General features: G+C 49.9%; 1 protein-coding gene across 3 annotated transcripts in view; it reads right to left on the bottom strand.

The window, feature by feature from the left end:
* Positions 1–12,842, bottom strand: part of SLC8B1 (solute carrier family 8 member B1) — a 35,595-nt gene that overhangs the window by 924 nt on the left and 21,829 nt on the right. For 2 of the 3 annotated variants that reach the window (XM_030938298.1, XM_030938299.1), the window contains 4 exons: positions 10,874–10,995; positions 8,334–8,487; positions 6,838–6,918; positions 4,691–4,755 (listed from right to left, as the gene is read on the bottom strand). In XM_030938298.1, coding sequence (XP_030794158.1) covers positions 4,691–4,755; positions 6,838–6,918; positions 8,334–8,487; positions 10,874–10,995 — 422 coding nt within the window. Of the gene's footprint in view, positions 1–4,690; positions 4,756–6,837; positions 7,083–8,333; positions 8,488–10,873; positions 10,996–12,842 lie in introns of those variants that run through there. The other variant, XR_004059462.1, reaches the window with a different exon arrangement.

The raw sequence follows: 12,842 nt of genomic DNA, 5'->3' as shown, positions 1-12,842 counted from the left end.
TCCTCAACAACAATGCAGACTCAACAACAATGCAACCTCAACAACAATGCACCCTCAACAACAATGCAGCCTCAACAATGCACCCTCAACAACAATGCAGCCTCAACAATGCACCCTCAACAACAGTGCAGCCTCAACAATGCACCCTCAACAACAATGCAGCCTCAACAATGCACCCTCAACAACAATGCAGCCTCAACAATGCACTCTCAACAACAATGCAGCCTCAACAATGCACCCTCAACAATGCAGCCTCAACAATGCACCCTTAACAACAATGCAGCCTCAACAACAATGCAGCCTCAATAACAATGCATCCTCAACAATGCACACTCAACAACAATGCACACTCAATAATGCGGCCTCAACAATGCACCCTCAACAATGCAGCCTCAATAACAATGCACCCTCAACAATGCAGCCTCAACAATGCAGTCTCAATAACAATGTAACCTCAACAACAATGCAGCCTCAACAACAATGCAGCCTCAATAACAATGCACCCTGAACAACAATGCATCTTCAGCAATGCAGCCTTAACAATAATGCAGCCTCAACAATGTACCCTCAACAACAATGCAATCTCGGCCGAGCACGGTGGCTCATGTCTGTAATTCCAGCACTTTGGTAGGCTGAGGCAGGTGGATCACCTGAGATCAGGAGTTCAAGACCAGCCTGGCCAATACGGTGAAACCCTGTATCTACTAAAAATACAAAAATTAGCCAGGCATGATGGTGTGCTACTGAGGAGGCTGAGGCAGGAGAATCACTTGAACTCAGGAAGCAGAGGTTGCAGTAAGCCGACATCGTGCTACTGCACTCTAGCCTGGGTGATGGAGTAAGACTCTGTCTCAAAAAAATAAATAAATAAATAAAAATAACAACAACAATGCAGCCTCAACAATGTTTGAGGGCACCAGCTGGGGGCCAGTTGAGGAAGACTGGCCTGCAGCACCCTGGCCTGCCCTGTGGGATGGCAGGCCCCACCCTAAAGTTACCCAGACATGGCCCCAGAAGTTTCCAGACTCAGAAGCAGCAGGGAAAGGGAACCTTCTCTTCCAACTTCAGCCAGGTCCACCTGCCTGGGTGCCTCTCCCCTGGCTTGAGTCAGATGTCATTATAATTCCCTCTGTTTTTAACACTGAACTCTAGTCAATGACATGCACAAGCGGATGTCCACCACTTACTGTGAAGTGCATCAAGAAACAACATGGATGTGTTAGGGCAGGAACGGTGGCTCACGCCTGTAATCCCAACACCTTGGGAGGCCAAAGCGGGCAGATCACTTGAAGTCAGGAGTTCGAGACCAGCCTGACCAACATGGTGAAACCCCATCTCTATTAAAAATGCCAAAATTAGTCGGATGCAGTGGCACGTGCCTGTAATCCCAGCTACTTGGGATGCTGAGGCAGGAGAATCACTTGAACCTGGGAGGCGGAGGCTGCAGCAAGCCAAGATTGCACCACTGCACTCCAGCCTGGGTGACAGAGCAAGACTCCATCTCAAAAAAAAAAAAAAAAAAAAAAGAACAGATGGAGGCATAGACAGACAGGCATGGACAGACAGATGACAAAGCAAAGGCAGCCAAATGTAAACAGTAGAGCCTGGGTGGTGGGAATATGTGTGTCTATCATACAAGTCTTTGTTCTATGTTTGAGTTTTCATAATAAAATGGAAAAAATCTTTATGAGGCTTTTTTTTTTTTTTTTTTTTTTGACTTGGAGTCTCATTCTTGTCACCCAGGCTGAAGTGCAATGGCATGATCTCGGCTCACAGCAACCTCCACCTCCTGGGTTCAAGTGATTCCCCTGCCTCAGCCTCCTGAGTAGCTGGGCTTACAGGTATCTGCCACCATGCCTGGCTAATTTTTTTGTATTTTTAGTAGAGATGGGGTTTCACCATGTTGGCCAGGCCGGTCTTGAACTCCTGATCTCAAGTGATCCGCCCACCTCAGCCTCCCAAAGTGCTGGGATTACAGGCATGAGCCACTATGCCCAGCCCATAAGGTTTTTGAAAAAATGGCAGCTACAAGTATCTATTGAGTGCCTGCTCTATGCCAGGCATTGTGCAAAGGGCCTAACAGACACTGTCGTCTTTGATCTAACAATAGTCTTGTATGGTGGGTACTAGGATGGACTCCATTTTACAGATGAGGAAACCAAGACTCTCAGAATTGACTGACTTGTCCAAGGTGCTCAGCAGCACTGGGCCTGGCACCTCAGCCTGACTCTGAACTTGGGAGGACTCCGCCTTCTGGGTGAAGGAGGGGATGGATGAATGATAGAGGAGTGGCAGCAGCAGAAATGAATGAGCGAGAGCCAGTGTCAGGCACAAGACAGGCTCCTCTGCAAGAGAAGGAGGAGCTGACTGCAATTCCCGTTCTCTAGAACTGGGGAGGAGCCTGCAGATTTCAGCTGCAGGTTTTTATATATGTAGTAGGATAAGTAGTGCCCCACCCCCAACAAAGTCACACCCATCCAGAAGCTCAGCATGTGGCCTTGCTTGAAATAGGGTCATTGCAAATATAATAAGCTAAGGGTTTCAAGATACAATCACCTTGGACTTAGGGTGGCCCCTAAATCCAATGACTCATGTCTCCGTAAGAAGAAGAGAGAGATGGCCATGGGGACACAGAGGCAGAGACTGCAGTGATGGGCCCACTGGGCAAGGAACGCCCGGAGCCACCAGCAGCTGGAAGAAGCGAGGAAAGATTCTCCCCCGGAGTTTGGAGGCAGCACTGCCTGGCTGACGCCCTGATTGCAAACTTTTGGCCTCCAGAACTGTGAGAGACTCAATTTTTGCTGTTGTCAGCCCCCTGGTTTGTGGTCATTTATGACAGTGCTAGGGAACTAACACAATCTATGGTATACATGTCACACATGGTTGCTGACACATTTTCAAGCAGTACAGAAGAGTAAAAGGGATTGAAATGTTCCCTCCCCACTTCTCTTCCTTCCACACTTAGCAGGCATCCAACACACAGGAAGACAACACGAGGTACTGTGCAGGGTGTTTCCAGCCATCTGCATCCTTCTCATCTCCAACCCACAGATGAAGAAACTGACAGAGTAACTGACAGAGCCCAAATCTAAGTGCAAGCTCTTAACCAATGCCTACCCTCCCTCCCCATGGGGTGCCATATTACACACACCTGTGGACACACACCCCTCTAGACATGTGCATCAATTCTGAAAACAGAGATGGGGCCATACAATAGGTGAGCGTTTCAAAGCGACTTGTGGTTTTCAACCAACTGTACACCATGGACATCCTTCCATGTTGATGTCTCATGCAATTTAACGGCAGGAGCATTTCCTAAACTCAGCACAAAGGCGGTGGACACACACAGACACACACATTTCCTAAACTCAGCACAAAGGCAGTGGACACACACACTCACACACACAATTTCCTAAACTCAGCACAAAGGCGGTGAACACACACACACACACCCCACCCCCCCCACCCCCCCCCCCCCCCCCCCCCCCCCCCCCCCCCCCCCCCCCGGCCCCGGAGAAAAGAAGAAATAGGTCCCCTGAGGGGCCAACCCTAAAGCCTCATTACCTGGAACTGCCCTAGAATCTACCATGAAAGGGAACCTATTACACCGATAAAGAGGGTCAACAAAGTTTGCAGAGGGTGTTTACCTTTCAGAAAAGAAAACTTTACAAGCCCTAAGTAGCTGTTTGCTTGTGGGCATGACCAGTGTGAAAGAACCGCCCTGCCCCCAGCTAATAGGCTCTGCTGAGAGCCTATTCAACAACTTGTGCCTCATGCCTCTGGGAGAAACGGGAGACTTTGTTCAGCCTCATAACACTCCAAGTGCTTTCCCTCCACGAGGCTTAAAACCAGCCCCCAGGCCATCTCTTCCTCCCCAGCCTATGTCTTCCTTGCTGAGCCTCCGGACTCAAGTCCTCCAGAATAGAGATGCAGGGATGGGACTGCCAGCTTGCGGCTCAGGGGTCCCATCTGCCTCCCACTCACAGGGTTTTGTTTGCATGCAAGGCAGATTTTCAAATAGAAAACAATTCACCTAGGAATCTCGATTTCTTCTCTAGAGGACCTGGAATATCTGGCCACATGCTACCCACCCAAATCACCCACACATTTCTGTCACCTCCCCTGTGGGCAGTGCTGGGATATGGTGCTCAGCCTGGCCCTTCCCCCTGCGTGCTTATCCAGGAAGCTCAGCTGGTGTTATCAATCTCATTTTACAGGGCAGGAAATCGAGGCCCAGAGATGTCCTAACTCCATTTTTTTTTTCTGAGATGAAGTCTCACTCTGTCGCCCAGGCTGGAGTGCAGTGGCGTGATCTCGGCTTACTGTGATCTCTACCTCCTGGGTTCAAGTGATTCCCCTGCCTCAGCCTCCCAAGTAGCTGAGATTACAGGAGTGCACCACCACACCTGGCTAATTTTTGTATTTTTAGTGGAGAGATGGGGTTTCACCATGTTGGCCAGGCTGGTCTCGAACTCCTGACCTCAAGTGATATTCTGCCTCAGTCTGCCAAAGTGCTGGGATTATAGGCATGAGCTACCACACCCGGCCAAGATGCCCTAACTCACTCAAAGTCATACAGCCAGGGACTTAAGTGATGGCACCCAGATCCAAACCCAGGGCCTTCCTGCCCCTTCCCATGTCAAGCTACATCTTGGTTATATACACTTGTAAACTTACAAGGAATACTCACCTTCACCTCTGTGTGGCTCCGGGAGATCTGGAGCAGGCAGCCCAGCCCCACGCCCACAAGGATGTCTGCAGCCCAGCTCAGGAAGCTTTGCTGGAATGGCCTGCACATAACCCGACCATATAGCCCTTTCCTCCTACTGCGTTCATCTCCGGGGCTTGGGATGCCACTGCAAGAATGAACTTGGGCCAGGCGCAGTGGCTCACGCCTGTAATCCCAGCACTTTGGGAGGCCGAGGCAGGAGGATCACTAGAGGCCAGGAGTTTGAGACCAGCCTGGGCAATAGAGTGAGACCCGTCTCAAAAAAAAATTTGGTGGTGGTTGGACGAAGACAAGTGCAGTGGTGTGAACACGACTCACTGCAGCCTCGACCTCCTAGGCTTAGTGATTCTCCCACCTCAACCTCCCAAGTAGCTGGGATCACAGGCATACGCCTGGCTAATTTTTTAATTTTTTTGTAGAGATAGGGTCTTGCTATGTTGCCCAGGCAAATCTCAAATTCCTGGGCTCAAGTGATCCTCGTGCCTCAGCCTCCCAAAGTGCTGGGATTACAGGTATGAACCACCATGCCCAGACCTACAAAAAAATGAACTCACTTGGCTTTCTTTATGCCCAACTCCCCCTTTCCCCAAACACCCTATCTGAGGACACCCTATTCATTTAGGCCTTTAAGAAGATGGGTGTTGAGTACGTGTTGCAGTCAGTCTCTAAGGATCAAACACCTTAGGGTGCCAGGAATACTTGGCCCATGTAAGCACTCAGTAGGTGGGGAACAGAGGCCAGGAGAGGTGAAGGGACTACCCACAGTCCCTAGAGGGACTGGTGATGGTGTGTGAGCCAAGGCCATCTCTAGGGGTCGTTCAGGGCTCCCTCCTTCACAACCAACCTGGGAGGTCAGGCAAGGCTGCAGCCCGAAAGCCAGAAGTAGGCCTCAGTGGGCACAAAAGGGCCATCAAGGGTCCTGCTCAGCCTGGGAGTTAAAAGCGCAGGCATCATGGTCCCTGTAGTTAGCTTGTTTTGCCAGCCAGCTGCTCACACCGTAGCCCCTGGTGAGGCTCTGTCATTGTGGAGCCTGGAGAGAGCAGCCCTTCAGGTGCTTTGTGATCATCTTTCTTTCTTTAGCAGCCAACAATATCCACTGCTGGCTGAATGCCTTCCGTGTGCCAGGCACTGTCTGGAACCCATGACCATCTAGTTTCAAAGCTCTTTCTCTTCATAGCCCCAGGCTGGCTATATCCATCCTTTCTATATAGACCAAAAGTTGGCAAACATCAGCCCTCTGGCCAAATTTGGCCCACTAACTGATTTTATAAATAAAGTTTTATTGGAACAGAGCCATGGCCATTGACTTATGCATTGTCTGGGCCTGTTTCTGCACTACAGCAGCAGAGTTGAGTAGCTGCAAAACCGCCTGCACGGCGCCCAAAGTCTAAAATATTTATTCTTTGGGTCAGGCATGGTGGCTCACGCCTGTAATCCCAGCACTTGGAGGCTGAGGCCGGCAGATCACTTGAGGTGAGGAGTTTGAGAACAGCCTGGTCAACATAGTGAAACCCTGTCTCTACTAAAAATACAAAAATTAGCTGGGTGTGGTGGCACGTGCCCATAGTCCCAGCTACTTGGGAGGCTAAGGCAGGAAAATTGCTTGAACCCAGGAGGCAGAAATTGCAGTGAGCCGAGATTGTGTCACTGCACTCCAGCCTGGGTGACAGAGCGAGACTCTGTCTCAAAAAAAAAAAAAAAAAAAAAGTATTCTCTGGCCCTTTTAGAAAAAGTCTGCCAACCCCTAGCATAGACCATGACATGTCCGTCAGCAAGAGAGAAAGGGTCTTCCATAGAACACACAAGCTCATCCTGTGGGCACCTGCTTCTCACACCACTCACCGCCCTAACAATAACAGCTGCTGTCTGCTGAGCCCTTACCAGGGGCCAAGAATTTCATTCACCTCATTGGATCCTTACAACACCCCCCTAGGAGGTTAGCACTCCCCAAATTCCTATTTTAAAGCCTTAGAGGCTGAGGGCCAGGCAGCCACGTTACCTGCCCCAGGTGTTACACCGAGAGCCAATCCCCAGGGTGGGGCACGGAGCACCCCTCACCCATGGCTGTGACACCAGTGCTAAGGCCAAGAACAGACCACAAAGGATACTGAAGATGATACCACCAAAGCAGGCGGAGAACGCCATCCGCGGGTAGCCCTGGCGGGCCAGCGTGAAATCCGAGAAGGCATCTGCGCAGGAACAAGAGGGGCCTGCAGTGGTGAGTCGCTTCCCCCGCCCTCCCTGGTCATCCACGCCTTCATTCTCACCCACGGTCATTCAGGCAACAAACAGATAGATGCCCATGTGTGCATGGGCACTAGCTGGTGGGGTGCTCTGTGAAGGGGCACAGCAACTGGGAAGACACATTTCCTTCCTTAAGTCCTTTACCCCACTCTTTCCCACCAGCAACAACTTCCCAGGTGTGAAAAACGTGGCTATCAGCTGGGCACAGTGGCTCACACCTGTAATCCCAGCACTTTGGGAGGCCAAGATAGATGGATCACCTGAGGTCAGGAGTTCGAGACCAGCCTGGCCAACGTGATGAAACCCTGTCTCTACTAAAAATACAAAAATTAGCCGGGTGTGGTGGTGGGCGCCTCTAATCCCAGCTACTCAGGAGGCTGAGGCAGGAGGATTGCTTGAACCTGGGAGGCAGAGGTTGCAGCAATGAGCCGAGATCGCACCATTGCACTCCAGCCTGGGCAACAGAGCAAGACTCCATCTCAAAAAAAAAAAAAAAAAAAAAGCCTCAGTTACCAATTTTTCTTTTTTTTTTTTTTTTTTTTTTTTTTGAGACGGAGTCTTGCTCTGCCGCCCAGGCTGGAGTGCAGTGGCCGGATCCCAGCTCACTGCAAGCTCCGCCTCCCGGGTTCACGCCATTCTCCTGTCTCAGCCTCCCGAGTAGCTGGGACTACAGGCGCCCGCCTCGTCGCCCGGCTAGTTTTTTGTATTTTTTAGTAGAGACGGGGTTTCACCGTATTAGCCAGGATGGTCTCGATCTCCTGACCTCATGATCCGCCCGTCTCGGCCTCCCAAAGTGCTGGGATTACAGGCTTGAGCCACCGCGCCCGGCCACCAATTTTTCAAAGTCTCATCTGCTGCTAACATGCACAGCACCTCCACATGAATTAGAAGAAGGTGCTCAAAAAGGTGAGTGGAGGAGGGGCTAGATTTCAGCTCCCTCATCCTCTTGTCTGGATGCTCTAGAGCAGTGCATAAACTGGCCAACCGTACCTGGCTGCTACACTAGTTAAGGGTGTATGTATGTAAGTGTGAATGCCCGCATGTCACACACCCGTGTACACATCAAGCATGGCTGGCTGCAATGGGATCCACGTCCTGCCTGAACTCTAGGAGCCACCGAGCATCCCCGCATCAGAGGGAGGGGAAGCGGCAGGGGCCTCTATAGAGTTTCTTGGTCCAACTGCAGTCAGGACCATCTCACCCCGATGCTGGCCACTCCACAGTGACAGGGGACACTGCACAGGTGCAGAGGGCAGACACCCTGGACACCCCTGCCCAGATGCAACTCTGGCTGGGGGAGGAAAGAGCTAAGATGTGGCTGCACTGACCCCCCACTCAACCCTACCCAGCCCTGAGTCACCTCCAATGCTGTTCCCCCAGGCCAGCAGCGTGAGCCCGAGCACAGTGTTGCTTAGCCGGAAGACCACGCCCAGGGACCGCAAGATGTTCACCACCTCTGTGGCGGCCGCATTGATCCACAGAGCGCTGGTCAGAAAGCCCAGGAAAGCAAAGAGCTGCGGAGGGAATGGTTTGCTGTGGGACCAAGGCCAGCCCCAACAGGGACACAGCCTCAGTTCCTCACCTGTGAAATGGGATAACAGTATCTACCTCATGAGCTTATTATGAGTATAAAACACGTTATTATATGCATTGGTGCCTGCACATAGTTAGTGCTCAATAAAACGTGAGTTCAATATTATTTTCTTTTTTCCTTAATAAACTCCCTTTCAGGCCAGGCATAGTGGCTCACGCCTGTAATCGCAGCACTATGGGAGGCCGAGGTGGGCAGGTCACCTGAGATCAGGAGTTCAAGACCAACCTGGCCAACATGGTGAAACCTTGTCTCTACTAAAAATACAAAAATTAGTCGGGCTGGTGCCACACACCTATAATGCCAGCTACTTGAGAGGCTGAGGTGGGAGAACCGCTTGAAGCTGGGAGGCAGAAGTTGCAATGAGCCTAGATCGTGCCAGTGTACTCCAGCCTGGGCGACTGAGACTCTGTCTCAAAAAAAAAAAAAAATCCTCCCTTTCATATACTAAAAAAAAAATATTATTTTGTCTGGAAAGGGTTCCTTATCACTTTCATCAGATTTCCAGTCTATGAACCAAACAGCACCCCTCATCCCCAAAAGTATCCCTGTACTCATGAGCAGTCACTCCCTAGCCCCACCCCGCCAGCCCAATGCAACCACTACTCTGCTCTCTGTGTATCTGAATGTGCCTCATGGACATTTCACAACAATGGAATCCCACAGTGTGTGATCCTCTGCTTCAGTCTTCTCTCACTCAGCATCATGTTTTCAAGGGTCATCCATGTTGTGGCACACATCGGTACTTGAAAAAATAGTGAAAGACAATTTTCCCTAAGTAGTAAAAAGCAACTTACCTAAATGATCCATTTGCTGAAAATTCAACACCCTTCGGTTGGTACATTCATTGAGAGTTCCCAAAAGTAAAAACTAAAATTTTTAAAAATCACTAAGTACTAAAACATGAAAATTTTAAGTAAACTTTTTTTTAAGGATGATGTCTCACTCTGTGGCCCAGGCTGGAATGCAGCGGCGTGATCTCGGCACACTGCAACCTCCACTTCCTGGGTTCAAGCGATTCTCCTGCCTCAGCCACCCAAGTAGCTGGGATTACAGGTGCCCACCACCATGCCCGGCTAATTTTTCTATTTTTAGTAGAGACAGGGTTTCAACATGTTGGCCAGACTGGTCTAGAACTCCTGATCTCAGATGATCCACCCGTCTCGGCCTCCCAAAGTGTTGGGATTACAGGTATGAGCCCCTAAGCTCAGCCAAAATAAAAATATTAAGTAAACTTTTTTTTTGAAACGGAGTCTCACTCTGTCACCCAGGCTGAAGTGCCATGATGCGATCTCAGCTCACTGCAACCTCTGGCTCCTGGGTTCAAGTGATTCTCCTGCCTCAGCCTCCCAAGTAGCTGAGATTACAGGCACCTTGGGATTACAGCTGAGATTACCACGCTCAGCTAATTTAATATTAAGTAAACTTTTAAGGAAAACGTCTCTGGACAAACTCCCTAAATATTCCTTAGAGTGCATAGACTAGGGAAAATGGAAAAAGATACCCCCAAAGGCAATTCCATACTATCCCTGGAATGTCTTTGGAAACCCAAGACTAGGTGCAGTGGCTCATGCCTGTAATCCTAGCACTTTGGGAAGCTGAGGCAGGAGGACTGCTTGAGGCCAGGAGTTTGAGAGTAGTCTGGGCAACATAGTGAGACCTCATCTTTACAAAAAACATACAAAAATTAGCTGGGTGTGGTGGCTCGCGCCTGTAGTTCCATCTACTCGGGAGGCTGAGGTGGGAGGATGGCTTCAGCCCAGGAGGTCGAGGCTGCAGTGAGCAATGATTGCACCACTGAACTCCAGCCTGGACAGCAGAGGGAGACCCTGTCTCGAAAAAAAGGAAATCACATATTGTAGGATTCTATTTATATAAACTGTCTGTGATAGGCAAACCCATAGAGACAGAGAGTGGAGTTGTGGTTGCCAGAGGCTATGTGGGGGGTGGGGAAACGGGGAGTGACTCATGGGCATGAGGTCTCTTTTTGGGGTGATGAAATTCTCTAAAATTGACTGTGATGATTACACAACTCTGTAACTATAATAAAAAACATTAAATTGTATACTTTAAATGGGTAAATTGCATGGTATGTGAATTACATCTCAACAAAAGCTATTACCAAAAAAAGAAAAAAGTAACCCTGCACAGAAACAAAAACTCTCAAAAGCAGCTTTAAAGTTCAGTTACCTGTCTTTGTGTGACTCCTGATCAAACTGGTCAAAGTGCCTCAGAGATGCAGACAGGACATCTGCGTGGGAGACCTCAGTATCCCTCTTCCCCCATCTCAGAGAGCCCGGGCTTCTTACCCAGTGAAGCCTGGGGGGCTGGCTGTCAGATGTGGCAAAAAAGGTCACTGAAGCCAAGGCTGTGCCTGCGATCACCACCACGACCCAGACAGGAACGAGGCCGCCTATCTCATAGACACCATCTGCAAAGGGACAGAAAGGGACCGGTACCTTCCCAGCTGCCTCAACACCCACTTACAACGGACTGTTTGGATGTCAGGTAGATGCTTGCTATCTGCCCAGCCCTGTCCTAGACACTTCAAGGGGACAGAAAAATTAAAAATGCAGCCTCTGCCCTCAAGTTAGTCACATTTGAAAGACAATAGAGACACACAAAAACGACTCTCTCCAGCCTGTTGCTGTGGAACTAGGATAGGAATGGCTAGAACCACTAACACCATCACCCTCTTCCACCTCCGTGACAGACATCATTAATCAAGCACAACACTTCCATTCAACTGCATTTCCAGGCAGCCCCCTCCAGCCAGGCATTACCAGTGGATGGCATTGCTCTATGAGATGAACCTGACAGTCAAACCCAGCCTCCCCACTAAGAGGTACCCAAGTAAGTCCACTCTATCATCCAATCCATTAACAAATATGAAGGTTCCAGAGGCTTCATATTAAACACCCAAGGGAGATACCCTAAGGTGAGGAGAACACTCTAGAATTCCCCACACATCACCCTTTTCACCACTAGGAGTCGGTACTGGTCTTAAAGACAATGAATCGTTCGAATGCTCATATACCTGCATCGAGACCCTTCTTTTGTTCTTTTTTTAGTCTAGCTCATGGCTCCCAAATGTCAGTGGGCTTAAGAATTATGTGAGAAGGCCGGGTGCAGTGACTCATGCCTACAATCCCAGCACTTTGGGAGGCCCCGGCGTGCAGATTGCTTGAGCCCAGGAGTTCAAGACCAGCCTGGGCAACATGGTGCGACCCCACCTCTACAAAAAATACAAAAATTAGACTGGGCGCGGTGGCTCACACCTGTAATCCCAGCACTTGGGGAAGCTGAGGCAGGCAGATCACCTGAGGTCTGGAGTTCGAGACCAGCCTGGCCAAGGTGGCAAAACCCCGTCTCTACTAAAAATACAAAAATTTGCCGGGGGTGGTGGCACACACCTGCAGTCCCAGTTACTCAGGAGGCTAAGGCAGGAGAATCACTTGAACCCAGGAGGTGGAGGTTGCAGTGAGCCAAGATCGCACCACTGCACTCCAGCTTGGGCAACAGAGCAAGACTCCATCTCAAAAAAAAAACAAAACCAAATTAGCTGGGTGTGGCGGTGGGCACCTCTGGTCCCAGCTACTTGGGAGGCTGAAGTGGAAGGATCACTTGAGTCCCGAGAGGTGGCAGTTGCAGTGAACCTAAATTGCACCACTGTACTCCAGCCTGGGCAACACAGTGAGATCTTGTCTCCAAAAAAAAAAAAAATGTTATGTGAGTGGGCGAAATACACAAATTTGTATACACAATATGTTATGAGTGATTGTCAAGGGGGATTTTTTTTTTTTTTTTTGAGATAGGGTCTCATTCTGTCAACCAAACTGGAGTGCACTGGCACAATCACAGCTCACTGCAGCCTCAAACTCCTGGGCTCAAGCCATCCTCCCACCTCAGCTTCCTGAGTAGTGGGGACTGCACGTGTGTGCCACTGTACCCAGCTCCTGAGATAATTTTGCCAGCATGGGATTTTTACCTCAGTGCTGGCTTTGGATCCAGACGCCTGGGTTGGAAGCCCTTTCCATGTATTTGCCATTCCTGTGCTAGAGAAATTTGAGGAGGTGGCTGGGGCGTGAAGACACTGAGGATCTGAGCTGAGTGTTAAGCAGAGAGGGGTACAAGGACTCTGTGGGAAGAGGGGAGTTGGGTAAGATGGAATCAAGCAGACCTGCACCAGGAATAGCACAGAAAAGGCTGTAGGAGGCAGCTGGCTCAGAGTCTCAGAGGCCTCGGCCGGGTGTGGTGGCTCACACCTATAATCCCAGC

Source organism: Rhinopithecus roxellana, chromosome 10, assembly GCF_007565055.1.
Source record: "Rhinopithecus roxellana isolate Shanxi Qingling chromosome 10, ASM756505v1, whole genome shotgun sequence".
NCBI classification, from domain to species: domain Eukaryota; kingdom Metazoa; phylum Chordata; class Mammalia; order Primates; family Cercopithecidae; genus Rhinopithecus; species Rhinopithecus roxellana.
The sequence above is the reverse complement of the archived record's forward strand: the minus strand, read 5'-3'. Positions and strand labels throughout refer to the sequence as shown.